The sequence below is a fragment of the Haplochromis burtoni genome, unplaced genomic scaffold, assembly GCF_018398535.1.
Source record: "Haplochromis burtoni strain Fernald_Lab_line unplaced genomic scaffold, NCSU_Asbu1 Contig_46, whole genome shotgun sequence".
Lineage (NCBI taxonomy): Eukaryota > Metazoa > Chordata > Actinopteri > Cichliformes > Cichlidae > Haplochromis > Haplochromis burtoni.
Window position 1 is genome coordinate 880,463 of NW_024582407.1, and position 25,743 is coordinate 906,205.

At 39.7% G+C, this 25,743-nt stretch overlaps 1 protein-coding gene across 26 annotated transcripts in view; it reads left to right on the top strand.

Moving 5' to 3' along the window:
• The first annotated feature begins 12,978 nt into the window (after positions 1–12,978).
• camk2g2 (calcium/calmodulin-dependent protein kinase (CaM kinase) II gamma 2) overlaps positions 12,979–25,743 on the top strand; it is a 76,094-nt gene continuing 63,329 nt past the window's right edge. For 13 of the 26 annotated variants that reach the window (XM_005930600.3, XM_005930601.3, XM_005930595.3 and 10 more), the window contains exons 1-2: positions 12,981–13,194; positions 14,291–14,385. In XM_005930600.3, coding sequence (XP_005930662.1) covers positions 13,130–13,194; positions 14,291–14,385 — 160 coding nt within the window. In that variant the 5' untranslated portion in view covers positions 12,981–13,129. Of the gene's footprint in view, positions 13,195–14,290; positions 14,386–25,743 lie in introns of all 26 variants that reach the window. The other 13 variants (XM_014336227.2, XM_005930593.3, XM_005930594.3 and 10 more) reach the window with 2 other exon arrangements.

The window sequence follows — 25,743 nt, forward strand, 5'->3', positions numbered from 1 at the left end:
AAAACCTAAGATTATGAATCCTTTGCAAAATTCTTGCTTTCTGTGTGGACTCTGCATTGTGGTTAAGACGGTGGTTCTTGAACTTAAGGGCAGTACTTCCTGCTGGGGCATGAAGCCATTGCATGTGAGTAATTGGATGCAAATTGGAACTGCTGTGATTTAATATAATAAATGCAAGTAAAACAAGCAAGTGAAAATTCCACTTTAATTCTTTCCGTTATTGTTAATGGCTGATAAAAAACAAATTCAGGGATGTAGGTTGTGAACTCAAGGAGAACATGACAGAAAAGCTGTTAGCTAAGGTTAGGAAAAGATGATGGTTAAATATGATTAAGGAATAATAATAATCTTCTTTTTAACCCTCTTTTTACTGAAAGTAAAGTCAAAGTTAGTAGCATGATGTTTGCTGAGCTCTTCCTTTAAAAATAATATGTGGTGTATAAGAAATTAATAGCTTTGTCTTTTATATTCACTTTGTGCTGCCTGTATGCAATCCAGAGAGTGTTAAATCTGGTATAGGCAATATGATTTTGGTATCAGTAGATAAAAAAATTCATAATAACTATTTAGCATATTGGAAATCCAGAGGGAGCTGTGACCTTAACCTCTTCTGCTTTTCTCTTCTCTGAATTTAGACTAGGAGACAGGTGATTTTTTTGGAAATTAGAGATCTTTTAAGTCCAGATCAGTTGAGCAGTAAGCAAGAAAGTCTTCCTAAGATGTAAAATCAGCCACTTTGCAGTGTTTTAAGCATAAGGCTTTCTCCTGAGAAAATGGGGTTTAGCAAAATAAAATCAACATTTTCTTTTTCAGCCCAAATGATGGCAAGTGGCAGATGTTTGCCTTCGGGGTCTTTTTGCTGAAATCTTTATATTATTTTCAGTTTTCAGTTACGTTTTGGCTCATTTTAGAAAATATGATAATTCTAGTAAAAATACCAGGTAAAAAAAATTTCAAAAATGTTACTCTGGTCCTACTGTACAGAAACTTCCTGGCAGAAAGTGCTTCTCCACTAGTAAAAGACATGTGAAAAAGACATGTGAAAAAGACACTGCGCAGTCTTTTTAATTCTAAGGTTTCATGTTAAGAGAAAAATCATGTGTTCCTTAGCATGGCTTAAAATTTCTTGATGCATGCTCAATCATCTGGGTAAGGAAATCCCAAAAAGTTGATTCAGTTTATCTGGACGTAGCGTTTTCAGTGGGAGAAATGTTTCGTTCATCCAAGTCTTGGACCCATTGATCAATGGCCACTGATCAGTGATCAGTAGTTGTTGATCAGTGGTGATGACAAATTGCATATTAATGATGAAGAAACTGACCTAACAGCCCACTGTTCATCAGTGGTGCTAGTTTCAGTCATTATGCAAATATTCTGTTTAAATGGTTGGGGAAACCTGCAGTCAGCTGAGACTGAAGAAACGTGAAAAACTACATTAAAAGTACATTCTTATTGATTTCATAGAAATTAAGAGGGCAAGTAAAAGGCAGGTGTTGCTTATCAAATCCACATGATTAACTGATAGTCAGCATCAACAAATATGACCTTCTCTGTAAAAGCCTAAATCTTGGCAGTTTGGTCATCTTGAGCATTTAGGTGTGTTTTAATAAAATGTTAAGGAGGAACGACTTCAGCACTGGTCTTAGAGAAACTGTTGTTCTTTCTGAGAAGTGTTAAAAGGCTATTTTAAAAAAAAACAAAAAACCCAAAGATGATTCACAAGTGGGAAACATTCAAAAGAGTTTCCAAATTTCAACTTTACCTCAACGTCAGACTGTGCAATGCACAGAAAATTGCAGAAAACCCATCTCCGACTCTACAGTCCTCAGTCAGCGTGTTTAATGTTAAAGTTCAGAACAGTTCAAGACTGAACACGTGTGGCTTTCTTGGAAAGGCTGCCAGCAGAAAGCTGAAAAAAAAAAAATCAAGGTTTTGCAACAATCCAGTAAAAGTAAAGACCTCGGCCTAATTGAAATGCTTTGTCAGGACCTTAACAGACCTGTGCATAAACTAATGCCTGCAAAGCTTATTGAAATGAAGCAACAATGTAAAGAAGAGTGAGCCAAAATTCCCCCATAACAATGTGCAATGCTGATAAAGTCATACAGAAAATAATAATTTCAAGTCATTGCTTCTAAAGGTGGATTTACAAAATACTGAATCATGGCGTGTACTCAGTTTGTACTTTGACTCAGAGTGTAACTTGTATTCGTGTACTTAAGAATCACCACTCAATAAGGTAGAAGTGGACCAGACCTTTGTGCCTCACTCTTCGTTACAGGTAACAAAGACAGTCTGAAATGTAAAAATCTGTGTTATAGTAGTGTATATCTCAAATCCAGTGCTAAATAAGGGAGGCACTTTTTTTTAGAAGATTAGGAAACCACAACAAACCAGAGGGATTAAAAAAGAAATATTGCTTGAAATAGTACTTACCCATCAGCTAACTCACTACATAAAAGCAGTGGACCTGACTTGTGAGGTGAAGAATCATCCAGTACAGACTTAATTCCTCGAGACACTAGGCTGGGGGAGTCATAGTTTAGCCTCATGCTGTCTGATCCTGTGTGATGTATCCTCCCGCTGGGGCGACTGCCACTGTGTAGTGATATATCTTGATAGGAGCAGATCCGCGATGGTACTGTTGGTCACAAACAGCATGAACATTTATAGACAGCACTGTTTGTGTGCAGCAGCACATTCTTTGACCTAAGCCTTTAGGTGTGATTCTTAATCTGTGTGTGTGTGTGTGTGTGTGTGTGTGTGTGTGTGTGTGTGTGTGTGTGTGTGTGGAAGTGTTTCTGGGTGTGAGTGCTGTAAATTTCTCCCTTGTGGCCTAATAATGAATATTCAGCTGTCCTTCTCCTGCATCTCTTCTCCCTCTGGTCAGCTCTCACTCTTTCCTCCTCCTCCCTGATACTTTTATCCCTCAGCTCTTTGCTCATTCCCTCAGCAAACCACCCTCCATGTCTTTTCTTTTTCATTTTGTTCCCCATCCTACTCACTTGTTCGTGCTCATTTGGAAGATTGAGTTAGAGGTATTAGCCATGTTTTGCTCAGAGCTCTGTGGCATACCGTTAAATAGAAAGAGTGGAGGAGGGAAGAGAGAGTTCCTTTGAGGCTACAGATGGCTGTCGTGTCTGCAGTGCTTGTAGATCAGATTAAAAAGCCTTGTTTAGTGAAAAAGCTTCACTGCATAACACAATGTCTTGTTAAAGTAAAATAAAGCCAAAGGATAAGCCTGTAGATATTGTATATGATGTCTAAATTACCTGTTAAACCCATTCTGGTTTCCCTTCTCTCTGGCTTACAGCTCCAACGCTATAGTAGTTTTTGGAAAATAATTCTTAAGTAGGAGTGTTATACAGACAGTATAGTTTATAGGATCAATTTATAAGCTTTTTGGCATCTGTTGTTAAAAACCATCGGGAAACTCAATAGGGTAGTTCACTGGGAAATAACATGAGTAAAGTGAATTGTTTTTCAATCAGGAACATTATAGTAATGAGAGGACTGTTGTTTCCACCTGCACTAATTCATATTCCATGGTATAACTCTCTTCTGGGAATTCCCTCTGCTTCCATATGCATACATGGAAAGCAGCAGTGAGACCCCTGAACATTAGATTACATCCTTCTGCATTCCCTTTTTATCCTATTTATATTTGCATCATAGATCAAGGAAGACTCTTTGAGTTTTATTGAAAGCTTAATGCTCCTGCTACTGTTAAAAGCCGTGGCATTACACACATAATGTAGATAAAGTATGTTCTGTGGTTTGGCCTTTTGTCTTCCAGTGACCTTAATGGAAAATATTTTAATGTTGATTTATTTTTGTATGTATTTTTATTTGTTATAGCTCAGAATGGTAAAGATGATGCAAGAAGCAGAGGTAATGAAGGTGGTTGAGATTATTTACCTGGGGTCAACCATCCAAAGAAGAAGAGGGTGGGTAGAGGTGATTGTCAGGTGGTCTGAATTGTGTGTGAAAAAAAAAGGCAACTGGACTTATTTAGAGTTCAGCAATGGTTGTTCATTTCAGCATTAGAAATGAGTACATTAGGGGACCAGGCTAACTGGTTTGGAGACAAAGGTTAGAGAGTCGAGATCGAGAGGGCTATTGGATATATTGGGGAAAAGATGCTGAAGATGGAGGAAAGAGGAAAAGAGGAAGACCACAGAGAAGATTCACATATACAGCGAAGGAGGACACACAGAGGGTTGGTGTGACAGAGGGGAATAAAAGGAGATGGAGAACATTTGAGGCATTGAAGCGGCAGCATCTTGTCCAGTCTGGGGCAGAAAGCATTCTAGCATCTGTGTTAGCTGTAACAACGTGGCAAAATTTTCTTTTACTTTAGGTGCTTTAAAGACTGAAAAATCTGCAGGACTGCCAATCAGAGACCATTTCTATTTTTAAATGAATTCAAGAGCGGTTTCACAAGCCAGGAAAAAGTTTGTTTCCTTTTGTGGTCATTTTTATGTAAACCACTTGGATTCAAACGAATGGAGGCTTTCTGTTCTCAAAGAGTATCCTTTTGCACAGAGTTCATCACTTGTGTATCACCTTGCCAAGGAGCATTGAAGCCGAAGGCACTTCCTCTATATTCACATATACACAGAAAAAACAAAACTGCTGATGAGCCTTTTGATGAGGTACTGGTGAAGACAGTCGTTAGATGCCCACACATCTGATTCCCAGTACACCGTGATGGCCTGCAGAATTCAGGCACTGTCAGAGGATATAAATCATGGAGGTGGTGTCCCACCAACACACACACATATGAACACACACGGCTGTTCAGTACGTGGGAGAGAGCTGTCATATCCACTGTTGGATAATCACATGAATGTAAGGCTACCTTTCAGATCTTCAGATTTTTCTTTCTTTTCTCTTGTTGAAGTTGTGCAGTTAAACACAGTAGCCTCGTGATTCTGTCTTAAATAGAACTTGTTATCCTCTTGTGATGGACACTGTGTTCTAGATATGGCTAATGGTTCCACATAGAAAATGAATGCAGTCCTTTCTCTTCACTCATTCAAAGAGAATGGTATCAATGACTCGATTGGGACACACTGAATAGAGTCTCTGGCACCATAACTTGCAGGGCCATTAAGCACAGAAATTGCTCTGATGTGCTATTAAATGCTTACTTGCAACAATGTGACGATTTGGTAATCGGCAAGAAAAGATAATACATCTACTCTAATGGACTATCCATGACAGATTGATCCCCAGGAAACAGTAAAGGTTATGATTTGAAAAAAGACTCACTGAATTGTAGCCAGCGAGCTGTCTCAACAGCAGACAGGAATGTTTGACACCCCCAAGGCTTTTTGTCAACACACAAACACCTCAAAATCGTGAAAGTCTTGTGATATGACAGTGCAAGGGTGGAGAGATACGTAGAGCAGCCACGGGCCAAGCTGAACGCATTCTTGCTGAATGAGTCACTCCCATTTGGCCTGTGTGGCTCCACAACACTGCTTCTACAGTATCATGACTTTTAGACCATGTGGAGCTGCAGAGGTACAAATTTTTACCTTGTAAAAAACTACTTCAGTTCATCCTGCCATCAACTGGAAATCCTGTATTAAAATACACTCTGCATAAGTGTGTGTGTGTTAGTGACATAAAAAAAACAACCTTTCTTTTGACCTTGTCCAGGCAATTTGTCCACAACAGCTTTTCTAGTCCATTTTTTCTAGTCTTCAGGGTTCTTGTACTTGAACATCTAGGGGCGCGTAGTGCAGAATAATGCACTAATCATAAATGTTAGCAGTGGAGTAAGAAGTACAAGATTTCCATTTGAAACATAAAATGAACTGGATATTTTCAGGTAAAGTATACTTACCTTAAAATTGCACTTAAGGACAGTACTTGTAGAAATGATCTTAGTTAAATTCCACTGCTGTAATTAATGTAAAACACTTACCATAACTGCAAACCATTGCTCATGTATTAATGATATACATTCACCGCTGGAGAGTTTATTTTTCCAATCTTAAATAATTTAGAGTCGTATGACGAGAAGAGGCAGGGTAATCCAAACAGGATGTCAGGACAGCAACTTATGGGAGGCAATTATCTCTCTAAAATGGAGAAGTGGATGCGAGGGATTGGAAGCTAACTCTCTAAGGATGTGATATATTTTTTTAAAAAAGGTCTGAACCCTTGTGCAATCTAATGCACGCCTATGCAGCAGCATTTAACATTTTGCTCATTTTTGTTTTTGACATCGTTGTCAGAGGGGTGCAAATCTGCACCACTTTGACCCCTTTATTGGGATTACAGTGTTTGAGGAAGACACTTGATGATGTTTTCTGATCTGATGACATGCAGAATGAATGGTACCCTCTGTCTGAGTCATTAATTGGACCGATTTTTGCAAAGGTGTGTGGTGTTGTGGTTACATTTTGGTTTGGTTTAGTTCCTGAAACAATATGACAAATGTAACAGAAAGATCATGATTGGGTGTTTTCTCAATGTGAGATTTTTCTTAAACTCTCAGACAGAACTTGCGTCTTCAAAGGCACTTACAATCACTGGCTACTTCATTAGGTACACCTCTATAACTACTAGCACTACTAGTACAAATATCTTATTGGCCAGTCACATCTTTCGACATGTACACACGGCAGTGATGACCTCCCAAAGTTCAAATTATGTGTCAGAATGAGGAAGAAATGTGTTTTTATAGTCAGACTGGTTGGTTTGAGTATTTCAGAAATAACAAGGATTTTAATATCTTCCAACTATATTTAAGAGTTTACCGAGAATGGTCTAAAAAAAGAGGAAAGAAAACATATCCAGTGGCCAGAAGTCTTTGAGCTGATAGCGAGGCAACAACAGGTCAAATAACCACTTGTTTTACTCAAGGTCTGCAGACGAGCATCTCTAAATATGCAACCCTGAAGCAGATATAGCAGCAGAAGACAACACTAAATGTCACACCTGCTACAACTCAGCTGCACGAAGGCTCATCAAAACTGGACAATAGAACTTTGGAAACATGTTGCCTTTTCTGATGAATCTCAATTTCTAATGTAAAATTCAGAAGGCAGAGTCAGAATGTGGCCTGAACAAGTTCCTTACCATGTGGATCCTTTAATGACCACCCATCTTCTCATGCCTGCCAGGTTATGTGCCATGTCACAATCCTCAAATCATCTTAAAGTTGTGTCCTGAATATAACGATGAGCTCACTGATTTTAAATGGCCTCCACAGTCACCAGATCTCAATCCAATAGTTATTTTGGGATGTGATGGAACAAGAGATTCACATCGTGGATATGCAGCTGACAAATCTGCAGCAAATGCCCGATGAGATCATGTCAATGTGGACCAAAATCTCTGAGGAGGGGTTCCAGCACCTTGTTGAAACTATGCCATATAGAATTAACAAAACTGGGAAGGCAAATGGGGGCTGAATCTGGTACTAGCAGACACCAGGCATTTGTTCATAAATCAGCCTGATTAACGAAGTCTGTGACATTCTGGTGACCGAGGTGCTTCCCACCTCTTTTCCTATGACAGCTGGGTAGGTGCCAGCCTGATCGACAAAACCCTGAATTAGATAAGCAGAAGATGAATGGATGGATGGATGTTTACCAAGTGTTAAAAATAAGCTATCTGTGAAACCTTTGACTCTGTAGCAACAAAATGAAACAGGTTAAATGATGGTTAATTAGCTGATTTAAATGTTCAACCCAACATAACTAGTAATGGGAGAAGCTATTTACAAGGAAAATAATAGGAAGATAATAGGAAATTTAATAACACACTACTCTAAACCTCATTCCAAAACACACAGAAACTACTCACATTTAGGTGGAATGATATTAAATGTTGAATTGGGTCTAAAAATGTTAACATAATGAGCTTTAAATACTGGAAGTCAGTATTTTTTACTGGTAGAAGAAAGGGGGTGACAGATAACTCTGAGTGGTCGTGACTTGATTAGCAAAAGAAAAATATTGTTATAATGACTTAAAATTATATATACTTGTGGAATTTTTTATTTCTGATTGACTACTAGACCGTTTTTGATTTTCCATCCTCTTATAATTATTCTACTGAAATGAAGCAGTCACCCTACAGGGGAAGACATCTTGGTTGGACAGTTGGATTTCTCTGAAGTTGCAAGGTGAAAAGGATTTGAAAGCTTCATTTTAAGGGGTCACGAGCCTGATAGTTTGGGACCTGCTGCTCTATACTCACTGTATCCACCCACCATCCAACCTGCCACAGGACTGCCTGTCCAAGACTCATCTGACAGCACATCACAGAGAAACACAGCAATTAATAGGATGGTACCTCTGCACCCTCGCTAATTAGGCTTTCATATCAGAGCGGCTCCCTGTAATTATGGCAGAAACTGGTCGCGCTGCTCTTATGCTCACTGCAAACACTCATTAATTGCCGGCAGTGAGCTCTAAACTCTGTGCCAGATATTCGCTCACAGTTCAGAGGCAGAAAGAACCCATAGTACACATACTGAACATGAGATATACACAGTACTGTGTGATTTAAATGCACAACAACTCCAGGGTTCAATTATTTTCCATTTTCAATTATTCCAAGGTATTTTGACTTTGGAATTGAACTGCAGATGTTTCAGTTTAAATTATATTTTGAAGACTTTGAGTATCATATGGGTGGATAAAGCATGTGTTTTCATACAAGACAGGATTATTGTCCATCTGTCATCAATCAAAAAGACTTTCAAGAAGAAACAAACCTAGATTCAGCCACACCGACAAAAGAGGAAGGTGAAAAGGGTGACAAGTTTACACAACAGACATGCTGGCACACAATGCCTGAATAGAAACAATGAATATTTGGCAAAGAAAAGAGGATGAACAGGCCACTAATTTTAGTAGCTAGATTAATGACTGAAAGGATAGAAGCTGTGGAGGAAGACAGCATTGGGTGATGATGAACAGGAATTTAACAGGATGACTAGTGGATATGCAATGTTGTGACTCAGACGCAAGCAAAGAACCACAATGGAAAATGTATGATTTTGCAAGCATGCTAAGTCCCTTTGGCAAAGTGGAAAACATGTGAAATTGCTGTTTTTGGTCCTATAGGCCACCTTTTGAATTGCAGTAGCTCATCTAGCAGAACCAGACTGCAGCACGATCCACAAGAAAACAAAAGCAATAAATTCTACACCAAACTCACCACCACTACAATAATCGTTTGCACCGCAGTACAAGCAGGCATTTTCTATTATTAAAGTGGAGCCTGTGGTGCTTGAAAGCATCTTTGTGCTTTACTTGTGCTGGGTTCAGTAAGGAAAAGTTGCAGTTGAGAACTTTTTAACATCAGTGTTTACTGATTCATTGTTTATAAGAGTATTTTTAACCCTGTAATTTATTTTTTGTGAAGCTAATGTTGCCTGTGGGGATTGGTGCATATTTGGTGGATATTTTTCAGGCTTAAGTGACACACATTGAGTTATTAAATACTATTTTTTAAAGAAGCTTTTAAAATCTGAGGAGATTGAGATTTCCGTCTCCTGATGAAGCTGATGTGCTATGACACATAGATGCACAACAGCTACTAAACTGATTTTGTGCCACCGCTGTAAATATTGCACTTTAAACATCGAGAGTATAAAAAAGAAAAATCACACATGACTATAGAAAAATCCACATCATGAAATGTTACTAAGCTCGTGAGCTTATCACATCACCCCACAACAGTGTTGAACCGCTGCAATGCACACATACACGTTTAAACGTGCATGGAGAATATATTAATACCCTTCATGAGATATTTATGAAAGCAATTAAACCTTTACAGCATAGCAGACCATTACATACAGTAACTCATATATTTCCCCATCTTAGACACAATTCTGCCTCTTACAGCCAAAATCCGTAAAACTGCATATGAGTTGACATGAGTACATTTTATGACTTCTCTCTCTTTCTTTTATATTGATGTTAGTTTATAGTAGAAGTGTTGTGATAATGATTAAATCCAGGTGACAGCTGCCAGTCCAATGTTTGCTTGTTCAGTGTTAGGCAGCATAAAAAAGTGATCACTATAAATACCTTATAAAGAAATAACGCAATAAAATGCTAAAAGAACATCATGAAGATCAGTTAATAGGGCAAAGTCTATAATGTATTTCAATTAAGGCTGTTGCTGCAGCATCTGTGTCACTTCCTGCTTAATCCCTCCTTATCCACGTGTAAAAATGAAATTAAAATAAAAAGGAAGAAACACTGAGCATTTTGGTAATAATAATACTTTTGAACGAGCTTTGTCAGCAATAAAAAAAAAAAAGACCACAGTTGTGCGGGTAATAGGATCAATGATGTATTTAAAGCTCTAGCTCCAGTCTCAGATCAGTCTGAGTGCTTCTCAGATATATCAGCAACGGGAAAACATTTCAAATTCTCTTCAGGAAAACGGCACTGTTTCTGCTTCAAGACGAATGTATCATCGAGGAAGATGTTGCAAGCACATGTGCTAAATGAAAAGAAAAATATCTTGAAGGAGGAGTGCATTAGTATAATAAAATCATAGTGTACGCAGGGAATCATTATTGTCACCAGGTGCCACATTTTGAAGTGGCTGATTCTCTTTTTCGGTGAGGCCCAGTTACAAACCGAATGCCATAATTTAGTGGGCATGCAGCTCATTGCTTTGTGCCAATATTAAAATATTGCGGCATCGCATCTCAGCGCGTGCCGTGATGGATGCTGCGCGCACGAGCTGTTCTGGTGTCAGCTTTAAACCTCGTGTACGAAAACTCCAAATGGACCGGAGAGGTTGTGAAACTGAACCGCGATCTGCAGCTCCTATATCCTAGTACACCAGAAAAGATCTCGCGTGGCTTGCATCCCACCTCCACCACTACAGCCGGAGGGAGAGAGTGGAAAGAGGTCTCACTCCGCTACTTTTTCTTTATTCTCTGCTTTGTGAAAAACCTCAAAACAAAACAAAACGAAACGGCCAGAAGAGGAAACATTAATTCAGTCTAGACTACAGCTTTTATGCACCAGTAGAAACATAATTTTGTTATTCCAGTGTGATCTATAGGGATGTCAAAATGTAACTATATTATAATTTGTATTATTTTATATTATTAATACATATAATATATTATGTATTTAGGTTTTTAAATTACTATCTTTATATTGAGACATTAGGCAAAAGCATACACACACATAATCACTGAGTTTGCTAGCCTATAATAATATAAAATTAAGCATTGATTGCATAGACCCTAGTATATATTGCATTTCTTTTTTGTAGAGGCTTAATATAAGTTTGGCATACTATTACCACAGCAAGAGGATGAAGTGTGTCAGTCAAGTGTTTTTGATTTGTGGATTCTTTCTTATTCTATCGCTGGCCAGCTCAACCCAATTTTTTCAAGACAGTTTTATTTATATAACACCACAACAACAGTGGCCTCAAGCTGCTTTATATTGTAAGGAAGATACACTGCAATAATAGGTCATGTCGACTGTTCACTGCAGGCCCAAATCAGCTCATGTCATGTCTGCCAATGGGCATGTGGGCTACTGGCTGCAGCACTTCAACACTTTTGTGTTTGCATTTAATAATACACTGTAAAAGCTGGTGGAAAGATGTTCTCAAAATTAATTACGTTCATAAAACATTAAGTTATGATTTACCGTTCTTCACCTGATAAAATGTTAAGACATAACTTTCACAGGCTGCTTATGTGAAGTGATCTCCTGAATATATATATGTGCTGGTTCTGTTATAAATGGGAGCTATTGAGCATTTATGAACTCTACCAGAATGGCTTTTCATTATTAAAATCTCTAAATAATGTTATTTTATGTTTTATTTGTTGATTTTTAATTTGCGACAGCATACCTCACACAAAAAAAAACATACAAGAGGGTCCCCACACACAAAAAATACATGGAGAATATAAAGACAATGCAGTTGCCACGGCATACCCTGAGTATCTTATTTACACATAAATAATTCCTCCATTTGTATAATGAATAAATGCTAAACACACTGGTATTAATGGCAATTTTCTACTCAATTTGAGCAAACACTTTGTTCCTACAAGCCTCATTCACACATTCATACAACCCTTTGTTTACTGTGCCTAAGCACCTTTAACCAAACATTCACATACTCACACTCCAATGCATCAGGGGCAGCTCTACGTTCAGTATTTTGCCCAAGGATACTGAGACTGACATACAGGTTAGAAGAGCCAGGGAATCTGATCACTGACCTTTCGATTAGCCACCCCTGTGGCTCCCGATCAAATGTGCAGAGGTAGAAAAGGTAAACCTCCAAGTAACTTTTTTGCCAAAGCCACTGAAAAATATCTGTCCAAATCATTTATCTTTTACGTGGCCTGTGCTGCCTCAGGTTATCTTATGTCTGAAAAGTTTTAACTGTTCTCCCTTTAAATCATTTTTTCTTGTTTCTGATTGGCTACCGGTTGCAAACACGAGAGATACACAAAACACAAGGTTTGAACGAGAGATGAGTGGGGCTCAGCGACAGCTGTGTACCTCGCCAGGTGCTTTTCTAACTCGTCTACGTGACATTTTGTAGAGGGTAGCCTGTAGCAGCTGTGGTAGTAGTTTGAGTTTACCCTTTTTCTTAAAATAATATTTCGAGTTTAATCTCAAAATAACGCTAATGAGTTTTTTTTTAATGTGGCCCCAAATACTCTGTCATCATTGACATGACATAGAGCCAAGGGCAGGGAAAAATAAAATAAAAAATCAATCTGCAGCCAGGAGTTTTGGTTCACAAGGATTAATTGCATACTTGCTGAACGTATCTCAATAAAATATATATATTTAAAAATGACTAATCTCTCACGCACATGTATTTGCGCACAGTAATATAAAGCCTATCTCAATTTTACACTCACTCGTCGTGCTTTTTTTTCGACACAGCGTGACTCTTCCTCTCAATAGCAGATCTCCGTTACTACAGCTACCACTCTCTCTCTCTCCTCCCTCCTCCTACTCCCAGCTCCTCTCTGTGAGCTCGAGCCACTCTTCCCTTTTGAGCATTCACTAGTTCTCCTCCCGAAACCTGCGCGAGGCGGCCACTGAAGCGCGAGGCGACTTCCCCCCCTCTCCCCTTGACTCCAGTCAACATGGCTACAGTTGTAACCTCGACCAGATTCACAGACGAATATCAGCTGTACGAGGAACTCGGAAAGTAAGCGACCGTCAACGCCGCCACCGCCGCCGTTGCTGCTGCTGCTCTTCTTGTTGCATTTAGTGTATGCTTGTTTGTATATGTGTGTGTGTGTTTGCACGCCCCCCCTCTCCGCTGCTGCTGTTGTGTTGACAGCGCGCGAGAGGGGCTGTCAAAAAGGAGAGACAGAGAAAAAAACAGGAAAGGGGTAGGCACCCTCCTGAGCAACAAAGAGCTGTCGGCAGGTTCATGTTAGCGCTGCAGAGGCTTGTAGTTAATCCTGCATGTGCGTTTAATGGTGCGTGGCAGCGTTGTGGCTCTCTTTGTAAGCCCAGAAGGTGGGAAACATCCCCCCCCGTAGGAGCAACTTGCGAGTCAGTTGATCTGCAGGTAGCACGCGTCGAAAAGTCGTTTGTATGTGCTGGTTGCCTGGTGGCATCTCCGGGGTCCTGCTCAGCTCTGTTTTTGTGCATTTCTAAGCAGACTGCAGGGCTCTTGTGTATGCCAAAAATAAAATAAATAAATAAAAAAAAACCAGAAGAAGAACGAGAAACGGGCTTTGCTTGCAAAACGTCTATATATATATATATATATATATATGTATGTGTGTGTGTGTGTGTGTGTGTGTGATCCTGGCTGTGTATATATATATATTCTGGCAGAGATTAGATCACATCTAATCGCTGCATGTGGCTAATAGGTTTAAGGAGGTATCTGTGCAAAAAAAGTAAATAAACTAAAATAATGAAGTCAGGTTGAGCAAAAAAAAAAAGAAAATGCTAATAACACTTTTCAGTGGCTTCATTCTCCTGCAGCCTTACTCATGTTTCTTCCTGACAGCTATGACTGGCTCCTTTCACATTGAGCCCCGTCACACACTAGTAGCCGGGACCTCTTGTCGTACACAGAATATCAGGCCGTGTTAATATTGCATGTGACTTCCTTTCCCCTTTCTTTAAGACTATGTGATTCATGCATGCCCTTACCGTGTGTGTGTGTGTGAGAGAGAGAGTGAGACAGACAAGTTCAGTGCACTTTTCCCTGTGACACACTCATGTTTGTTATGTTTGAAGTGGTTTCACACCGATCTCTCATGTGTGGATCTGTCTTGCTTCAGGGGTGCCTTCTCCATCGTTCGTCGATGTATCAAGAAGTCCACCGGCCAGGAGTATGCCGCGAAAATTATCAACACAAAAAAGCTCTCGGCCAGAGGTGAGCGCAGCAGATATGCATTGTGCAGCTCAGCGTAACAGTCAAGTAGCAACATGAATTTATGCAAAATGAACGCTGACAACAGTAGGCTTCTGTAGTTGCTCAGTGAAGTCAGTTTATTTCCTTAAGAACAGCGAGACAGGCGTTCTGTCATGTCCTTGACAGCAGAGATTCCTGAAAAGCTGGAGGCCACTTGGCACAGCTGGGCTGCCATGGTTTAGGTCGCAACAGAGGGGTTAGCGGGCTTTGGTGGTTGTTCGCAACCATTTTTGGTTTGTTACAGTTACTGCTGATCTCTAGCAAAGGATTGCACAAGCTCCAAGCTTGAGCCTAAAATATCCACAGAGGCATGTACGATGCAATGCAGGGTAGTTTTGGTTTATTTTAATAGGGTTGCCTTTATTGGTGATGATAATGTTGCACTTACAGTCACCTTCTGCAAAGTGGTCAAAACACAGCAAAAAACATGAGTAATCACATGAGCAGGCAGGTTTTAAAGAAGCCTTTAGAGTGGCCACACTAACAGAGTGACTTCCTGAAATTGCATAAAAGGATTTCATTAGCTCCATTTTCTTTGTCTCTGTAATTGTTACACATTTGAGTCATGAAGCCAGCCTTTAATATGTCCGAGTATTGAAGTATTGAATGTCTTAGTTACTGAAAGCAAACCAGTGTTGTTGAGAGATTTCAGGAATCTCTAAAGAGTTAGTTCCATTTTTGAATTCAAATTGGCAAACATGACTCATCTCACATATTTGTATGTTATTGTCTATGAAATATATAAAAAAAAAAGGAGAGTAATCGGGTCGATCAAAAAACGTTCTTGTCAGATGAATACACTTTGGATTGGAGTCATTTCTTACTGGATGAAAACACAGTTGTGTCATAAAGTGGTCGTTGAGTTAGTTTTCTCTTTTTTGCATTGTGACGCATTTTGATTGACAGTATATCTACATACATTAATTTCAGCTCTTCTTTCATCTGAATTTAAAGTTACGCTCATCATCAATTCAAACAAATCAAACGAGTGGTCCAGAAAAGGTGTAAACAGCAGATGTCAGAGTACACGCAACTTGTTAGTATTATAAGGAAGCAAAGAAAAAATAACAGCCTCACATAGCATAGATCATGTAAGAAATATTGTAAAAGCTGTATGCTGTATTTTCATAGATTTGTGTGTTTATTAGATTAGTGTAGTTTCATGTCTGAGAGGCGCACAGGCAGCAGCAGCATGTGCTGTTTACATGTGAGACTGGTAGGCTGGTCATGTCATGGTTTATCTACTCATTGCGTATCTAATTTTTACCATTCAGTGCTGTCACTTCAAAGATTGAGTTTCACTGAATTCCAACTGATATACAATGTATCACAGATTCTGTTTGTGTTGGGCACATGCACACTGTCTTAGATTAATTATTAACCATTACATTTTATTAATAGATTCACATAATCATCAGTTCCTTCAGTCATTTTCTTTCCTCTGGATAGACTCCAGCTCTTCGATCATTCACTGATGCACACGGTGGTGATTCTTGTTCTGCTCTGAAGCCTTTGTGAGCATGGTGTAGCAGCCCATGAAACTAGTCTCCACCTGCTGCAGGTTCTGGTTAGAATGGCCCTCCAGCTTGCAGCAGAATCAGGGCCGTCACTGGCAGGAGTAGTCCAAGACTGTCTTACCAACTGCTGGATGAGAGAGTCACTGGAGAGGCAGCTGAATGATACTGAGGGCTGCCCCAACATCAGCTTACATTAGATCAATTAGGAAACCACAGGAAGGCTAGGACACCCTGGTTAGAGATGATGCATTGCAAAAAAGGTCGCTCTATTGTGATTACAAGAGCAACAGCTTAAAATGATATAAAGCTATTTTAAATACCCAAGTCAAACATCAGTGTTAACTGACTGAAGACGGGTGAAGTGCTGTACACATACATAGACTATTTTGAATTTAAAAATATTGTCACCAATGGACTATTATATTTGACCAAAATGTTTGTGAAATGAGGGACAGTCAAACAGAGCTGTTAGCAACCCTTGCAGTCTTTTCAACGTTGGTTTTTTTAAATGTGGTTACACAGCTGTCTTGTCTTCCAACTGTTCATGTGTCTGTCAGATTCTGTTGCAGTGATCTTGCCATGTTTCCAAACCTCTCTTGTTCCTCCAGTAACGTACGACCCAAGTTGTAAAAACCTGGATTTATTCCTTAAGCTATTGTATAATCTGCAAGTGTGTGTGTGTGTGTGTGTGTGTGTGTGTGTGTGTGTGTGTGTGTGTGTGTGTTCACATGCAGCATCTTAACACATGTTGAAATGCCACCACCTGTGTTTCGGTATTTGTGGCAGATTTGTTGTCATCGTCAGCCTGCTCGTGTCAAAGCATTTCATCTGCCATGTAGCTGAATCCAAGCATCACTTGTCTGTTGTTTGTTTTGGTTACCACATGTGTTTGTGTTTTCACATGTATCTCACTGTATCTCATCGTGTTTTTGTGTATGTCGCAGACTGATTGTGTGTGTGTGTGTGTGCGCTAGCGTGCTGCATATTTGTCCGAGTAAGCATCAGACCAGGCCACCGAAAGGTTGAGTGATGATGTGAGCTGCAGATCAGGGCCAGTTTTGGACTGATTGGTCTTGTGTTTTTTCCCCAGGGGATGCAGGCTGAATTGCTCTGTCTCCCCTTTAGTCTCACTCAAACACCCCCGACCATGTCATTTTCCTTCCTTTTCAAGTTGTTTTTCTCCTGCCCGCCCTCTCCCTACTCTATAAGCAAAAAATTGATTTGAGGAAAGATCTTAAAACTCTTTTCCGCAGCCGATTTGATCGTGTGTGTGGCTGCGTTGGCAGTGGTCCGGAGCTAGTAACCCGGCAACAGCAGGGGTGAAATTCTTCATTCCATAGGCTGTCTGGCAGGGAGACCGATCGCTGTGTGAGTGCGTGTGTGTGAGTGTGTGTATGTGTATTTGTTGGATGTGGTTATAATTATCGTGCAAACATGCACACTTGCAGACAACTTCTCATTTCTCATGACACGAAAACAGTTGCGCACTTTTTTTCTCTCACCTCCTTAATGGTCTCACACTAAACTGTATGCATACAGGGCTTCTCTCTTAATAGTTTCACATTGTGACAGAGAATACATAATAGTGCCACCTTCTGTCATTAATCAGGCCTGAAATGTTCACAAACATGAAGCTTTGTATGTGTGAAACCCTGAATCTTAACCACACCATGTAAGGATTTTAAAGAATAAATTTGCTTTATTTGAACTTCTTTTAATCGTTTAGGCCACCATTTCTCCATTTCTTTATGTCAGTAACCACACATGCCAAATTGATCTGATCTGGGAAAGTGGCAAACTTCTTGTCAGGAACAACGAGCCTTTGTCTGATCGGACGGGCGTGTAACCAGTGAATGCTTCAGACAAGGCAAATAGATTTCAGGTGAAAAAGAATTGCATATAATACCACTTTTGCTCAAACTGTTGTTGTAAACATTTTGCAGATCAACCTGAATCTAGTGTTTGTTTTTTTTCACTGATGACATTATATTAAATTTAAAAAAAAAAAGTCTTATGTACACTTTTTATAATGTGTTCCACAAGAAGCCTTCAGCCAGTCTACAAAGACATTTGTTAAGCTTAATTTAGTCAAGTAAAAGAATGCATTCTGATTATACTTCTAGAGCAAGGCTATTATATAGCAAACGAGCTATAACAAGCCTGAATTTAATAGCTAAAAGTAGAATACGGCGTTTAAATCAAAACGATACTGACATAAAGGGCGAAAAATTTAACCTTAATTTTAGTCGTCTCACTGGTCGAAACAAGTTTAATTCCAGATAAAAAGTATAAGATCTCTGATAACGAATCATGCAGCCTGGCTGTCTGCCATGAAACTGGCAGCACGTAAAAAGGAAACTTGCCTTTACAGCTCAGTCACTTTTTGGATTGGGTTTGTAGAAACATAGATAACTTTTGTTGTACTTTCATGCCTCTTTACAGTTCAGTCACTTTCTGAAGCCTCTGATCGGTGTCTACGACTAAATATCTTTGCTGGAATGTGTTTTCAAACATCAGCATGATAACTAGATGTAAATGATATATAGGACTCGGTTTGCAGTCAATAAACATGTGGACTACTTAACTTCCCACCTCAGCATCATCTACCTTGTTTGTTGCACATGACTTTGCAGACATTTGGACCAAACGTATCTTCTAAAATATAATGTTTATGCATTGAATAAGTACACTTAATCTAGGAGGCTGCAGATTGTGCAGTTGTGGCTTTATTGTATGCTGTACAGTTGTATCACTATCCCAGTGGCATAATCTGTCTGTACATTGACATGTGCAAGGACTGCCTTGGTGGTAGTTTCTAATACAGTAGATTACACCAGGACTGCATTTTATAGTATCACACAGACATACACAAACACACACACACACACACACACAGGAAGACTCAAGGTAAACATAATAGCAGCCATCCTGTTGTGCGTGGTAATTAAAGTGTTGTAAGCATGCATCACAATCTTGTTAGTTAGCTTGAGCCTAGCGTCTGACCGGCAGTACGTTGTTGAGTCCATTTCACAAGTTGCAACTTATAAATTGAGATATTGCTGCAACACCTTCTTCAGATTAAGACCAAGACCAGGCTTGTGATTTGTAACTGAAAGTATGTACCATTTGCATTTTGTATTAAAAAAAGTTTATAGTAAAATTTAGTGAAATAAACCCAGATCAGTGTCTGTGAAGTGAACTCATGATCTTTTGTACTTTAGGGCGGCTTGTTTTGGTGAAGCAGACTGATCTCGATGAAGTTTTGTCATTATCATTTCACTCAAGTAATTTTGAATAATCGTTTAAAGAAAAAACATTTAATTGAAATGGTGCATGTTTACTGATACTGCAATGTCTCTACGTTTCAAGTATCTCTATTGATTGAGGTTTTATTAATATGTATTTATTATTGAATTCAGATAAATAAAAAATGAACTCACTAACATCTGTAATATTAGCAGAGGTGATTATTATTTTAGGCTGGATGGTGAGCTTGCTATACTTTTAATAAAAATATTTAGATCGTGTTGCTGAGCGTTGCCTTGTTTGTAACGTTGTCCAAACATTTGCGTTCCTCGTGCCTGCTGTGTTGTAGAGACGTCTCTGTGTTCTCAGATCTCAACAGTTACCTTTCAGACAATGTGAGAATGAATTGCTAGAAGGATCATGTCTTCATTAAAGGTGGACACTTGTGCTTGGTTGCATTTATACACCACTGCAGCAGCTAGAGGTTCAGTGCCTTACTCTCTGGATCTGTTCACAACTAGAAATTAACACACACTTTATATATCGTCTGATCTCTGCCTGTGAGCTCCCTCTCAGCTTTTACAGATGCTGAACATACAGGATATCAGCTCTGATTGTTTGATGTCTGAGAACACGCCGTAGTATTGACTCTAGTTACTTGTGTTTAGGCGGGATTAAACCCTATTCTCTGTTGCTCAGCCAAGGCACAGTGGCAGTGAGGTCAGTTACAGCTGGATGATGTGGCATCACGTGCTTGCTCATTGTTGCCGTAGCACACAAATGACATGCAGCGCGCTTATAGTTTAGAGGTGCTGGTAGGTAGATTTTCCTTCCATTGGATAGAGATTGGGTAGCACCTTTGTCAAGAATGTGTTGTTGCTCTTTGTCATTACTTTTTAGCAACATTCGGCCGAACCAAGCTGTAATGATGTGCATTTGTGCTACAGCCTCACATTGGAGTTTACCTGCACCGCTGCAGCCCTGCATGGTGATGGTCAACACCCGATTGTCTCCTGCTTCGCTCTTCTGTAGCTTTTTAACTTGTCTGTGCTGGAGACTGTGGAGAAAAGTCTATTTTAAAAAGCTTTGTGTATTTCACTTTCAGCACATTTAGAGGATTTCAAGGTTTCAAGGTAGTTTAGCACTTGTGTTCCTGTTCCCTTTCATGCCATTCTTATTTTAGTGTTTACTGATTGCTTTTAAAAAAAGTTTGAGCTTGAGTAAGTTGCTGCTGATGTGTTGCTGTTCCTGCTTGAACAAGCAAGTTAGAGTCTTAAACAATATGAAATCAGTGAAAAGTGGTTCCACACATGTGTAGATTGTTCCCACAGCCCCTATACTGAGTAGGCTACATTCCTTTTAGAAGATAAGAAACTTTAGTATCAGTTTACAGAAGTATGATGATGATGATGATTACTGGTAGCCTGAGGGAATAGTGAATACCTGATAAAAATCGTAGGAAGCAGAAGCTAAGAGAGGAAGTGTTGCTTTTGCTTTAGTGGGAAAGGATTTCTGCATGTTTTTGTGCACAATTTGATAAAAAGGGGAGATAGGGTGATCTCCACCGCTTTGTGATGAGCCATGATTTCTGTACATCTCATGTATCGCATTCAGAATTCATTCTGTATCAAAATAAAGTGCTAGAAGATAGAAGTTAGATTTTAAAAATACAGTAGCAAATACATTTATAAGATATTTTCATATCTCTTTTATGGTGAGAGGTTACAATAGCTTGTTTCACTGCCTATCTCAGAATTGTATATTGAGGAAGTAAGAATTTGCTTAACTTTCATCTTTACATACCATTTATAGAGCTCACATTTGTTACCAATCATTTGTTTTTGTGGGAATCAGGTCTGAAGTTGCAGTAAAGTTGCTAAATCGCCTGTCTGAAACAGTCGTATCGTCACTATCACTGGGTTGGAACTTCATATGTTTTCAACATTTTCAAGTCTGCAGAAGCTGAAGGTTAAATATGCAGAATTAGTGTTGCGTTATCTCAGTCTTTGTTTCTCATGTACAGAGAAAACACTAGTTTAAAACCTTTCCCCTTGCATTACATTTTTTCATTCAGACTTGTTCTGCACCATGAGGGCAGATTATATCATATTCCAAAGTGAGTAAAGGATTTGGTCTGTACTAAATCTTTAGTGAAGTCAGGAAGAACATCCCTTTCGCATACGATGGTCATTAAAACTGATAGCAAAACTGATTTTATCTGGCTTGTGAGTGAATGTGAAACGCGGGTTCTCTGTCCTTGATATTATAATGCATATATCTCAGCTCTGCTTCTTTGAGCTCCAGGTAACAGATATCTTTGTGGGAATTTTCTCTTTTCAAAAATGCGCTGTCATTTGTGGGGAAAAAACTCCCATAAAGACCATGCGTGAAAGACAAGCTCTCAAAACTGAGCTGTATGGGGCTTAAGTCCTCAATAAATTCAGCATGTTGATTGAGAAATTATTAGAAACAAAAAGGCTGATTAAAGAAACAGTGTTAAAGTTGTCTTAAAGCAGTGTTTTAAATAGATGTGCTTATGGTGGAAAGCAATGGATTGGCACTGAGTATCGATTAAACATTACATTTAAAATATTGATTAGAAAGTATGAGTGAAACTGTTTTAAAGGAGGGAGCAACTGTAGTATGGACACTGGGGTGTGGTTCATGGGTTTTTAGGAGGGCCCTTGTCCCTGTTTTTGCATGCAAGTTCAAAATAGAAGCTAATTGTCATAATGTTGCAATTCATATATGGTGCAAATCATCAAGTAGGTCTTCAGAGGAAATTTTACTATACACGTATAATAGTTTTAGGCTATTTCTAAATATGTCACAATATGGCCTGAAAATTTACACTGCAGGACAACCACAGTTACCATAAGTCTTTCTCTCCAGCAGAATAAAGCTTAATATAGAGTTAACAAACTCTAAATGTGCCAAAATCATTTATCAAATGCTGAACTGCTGGCATGACATACAGTAAAGGTGTCAAACTGTCACTGTGACTGTGGGAAAATGTGCATGCTAACATTTCCATGTAACTCCTGGGAATTAACTTCCTGGTTGTCTCATACTAAGGGTTTTTGTTCAAAAAAACATATATAATACACGTGAAAACCAGTTTTTACTTCACTCATGGGATTCACTCAGCACAGAAGGTGACCAGATGCCCCACTTATTGTGGGGATGCACAGCATTTCTCACTTTTCCACTTATTGAGACGGGACATACAAAAGGACAGGACATGCACTCTTCTGAAATCTCGTTTTTACCCAATGGATATGAAGAAAATGAGGCGAGCTTCGCATCACGTTGAAGTGCAGGGTAGCCTGTTTTATGGCACCAATTCTGTGCCAAATGGGGAAACTTTTAAATCACACAGAGTCACAAGTTGTGCATATTTGTTCACATTATGGTGCAGATTATCACAAAAAAAATGTAAGCTAGAGTTATTTTTCCTTTTGCACAAAGTAAAATATAGTGTAAACAAAAAATGACGCTGTATGCCCGAGTTCCAAAATTGTTAGAATTGTGTCTCAAGAGATGTGCAAATCCATGGATGCATTCCTACTGAAACCAAGAGATCACTACCAGACATAACAGAAGCTGAAATAAATTTCCAGCATTTTTAATAATTATTGAATCAGAAGGCAAATAAAACACACTACATGCTGAAACTTGCAATTGGCTTGCCTTACTGTGTATTTATCTTAGGTTCTATCTCAAAATTTCAGATTGACTCTTACCAGTAGTAACATGCCCCTCATTGTTCTGCATAAACATGCTCTTTGGCTTGTTTCCAGTTACCCAATCTGTGAGTCAGAAGCGATAGTCAAGTATTAAATGTTTAGTAGGGGAAGAATTGTGAATATCTATAAACAATGCAAAGCACATGAGCTATGTTGCTATACCTTATAGGTTAAAAATATAAAAACTCACCTATTTGATTAATATATCATGATCCAACAGTGGCTTACAGGACTCAGGGACAGGTTTTACAACTTTAGAAATGTATCATGGTGGCAACCTCTGTTTAGTAGAGCTGCTATGAGGTAAACTGTAGTATTAGGTTGTTGGTTTACTGAAGAATTTTCCACGAAGGTGTACATGGAATTTATATTTATTGACTCATGTAATCCTTCAGCACATAATGCTGTAAAAGTTGAGCTACCTGTTTTCTTGGAGTATCTTTCATTAGCTTAGCTGATCCTGTCAGGTTGTAAGGAAGAAAAATGATTTTTGCAACCGTAAAGCTACTCCAGGCAAAACAAATGGGAAGATGTGGGTTATATTAGTTTTCTACATAACTTTCTAAATTGTATTCATTTTTTGTTAATGTTAGATGGTAGTCATCTGTGAATCATCCTTAATTACACGAATCTACGTGAGTAGTGCTATATGAGTAAAGATTGGTTGTTTGATCAGATTAGTATTTAGACGTTGGTGGTTAGGTGATAAATTAAGAGCTTGATGAATGGAAACATGAATCTGTGAATGGACCAATTGTAAAATTCTGGGCATATATTTAAGTCTTTTTGTATTTGCAACATTCGTTAAACAGTACATTTGCACAATGACTGAAAGTAGCCTCACACACCCAAGTTTATGCTTCAGCCACTGCCCAAGCCACGTAACGGTTGGCCTGTCGGTATCTATTGGCTGCCTCCCAAGTCCCACAGGCTAACCAGTAGGACTCCTTCTTCTGGTGGTTTCTTCCATCTCCGGTGTCCACCATCTGGTTTGGGGTTACCCCCACGACAGGCACCAAACACCCGGCTGCAGCTCAGTGCAGCAGCTTGAGCAATGTTGAGGTGCTGAACATCGTGCATTCAGGCTCAATCCCCAGTCTTCCTCGGAATGCTGTTGAAATTCCGCCAGAAGCTTGAGTTGAACATCTCAAGGACCGGGGGATTCTGCCTGGTGTTAGCAGCACAACCTCGGTATATGTTAACTATACTATACGCCAGGTTTGTCCAGTATCCTGCCCCGCCACCTGATCCAACTCACCACCACGTCTTGATCATTTGGCAGCTCAACACCTCTCTTCACCTGATTGTCCAAAACATATGGCCGCAGATCTGATGATACGATTACAAAATCGATCACAGACCTGCAACCTAGGGTGTCCTGGTGCCGCATGCACTTATGGACACCTTTATGTTCAAAATGGTGTTTGTTATGGACAAACTGTGGTTTGCACAGAAGTCCAGTAACAGAACAGTGCTCGGTTTCAGATCTGGTAGACCATTCCTCCCAGTCACCCCCCTCTAAGTCTCACTGCTGTTGCTCACATGAGCATTGAAGTCTCCCAGTAGGATGGCAGTCCTACTGAATCTCCAGGTGAAGCACCCCCAAGAACCCCACCCAGGCACTCAAGGAAGGTCGGGTACTCTAAGCTGTCGTTTGGTGCACGAGTGCAGACGACCGTAAAGCTACTCCAGGCAAAACAAATGGGAAGATGTGGGTTATATCAGGTGCAGGGAACAAACCCTCTAGTCCACTGAGAAAAAACTCTAAACTCCCATGGCAAATTGGGAGTTTGGTGAGGGACCAGACAAAGAGCAATTCAAAAACTGCTATTAGTGTGAAATCTACGGAACAGTTCACCCTTCCCAGGATTAGTGGTACTGGGGTCCCATTCTGGAGCCAGGCCCTGGGGTGAACACCTGGTGGCCTTTTCTTTGCCTATGGGGCACAGCCTGAATAGGGGGCCTGGCTCCACCCTCCAGTAGGCCCACCACCCGCAGGAAGCGCTGACGGGTTGGTGCAGTGTGTGTTGGGTGGCAGCCAGGGTTGGAGACCCATCCCCTGTTACCAAGTCACACCTGGGCTAGTGGGTGAGGATAAGAGGTACTGACTAGATATAGTTGGGCTCACCTCAACACATGGCTTGGGCTCTGGGACCAGTCTCCTGGAAAGGGCTGGACCAATTTGCCACGGGCGACCTTACCAGGGGTAAAGTAGCGATTCATAAAGGGGATGTATGAATAATTCATCATTACTGTCATAAATGTCATCTGACCCCATTTATACCTTTCACTATTTGGTCATGTTATCTGTTGCTTGTTCTCTGTGATCACATATCACATCAAAATATCAGTAAGTTCACATCTTGAATGTAGGTCAGTATTGTAGCCGGGCGTCAGAGCCCAGCACGCAGCCCATGTAGCTGAAGACGCAGAATGTAAGAAAATAGACGTGAAGCCCAACAATGCACTTAGGGTTTCACAATATGGTTTTTTTTTTTTTTTTTTACCAATTGTTTGAAACATTTTCTGTGTAGACACTAAAGAAAAGACTGTTCAGAGTGATCTATCCCGACAGTGTTTCATGTTATTTTTAGCTATAATTATGTGTCACGTATTGTGTTGAACTGTGAAGAGAGTGTATTTTTACGCTGTTATTAGGTAAGGCTTGTGATGTCAGGAAAAGAAAGAGGGTAGGCTGGCAGGCGGCACTTGTCCTGCTGTTGAATTATTGAGGCACAAGGATCCTCTACTCTTACTGTTCATGGGCAAGAGCTGAGGAATAGACCCCCAGACTCCTTTTTTTGCTACCT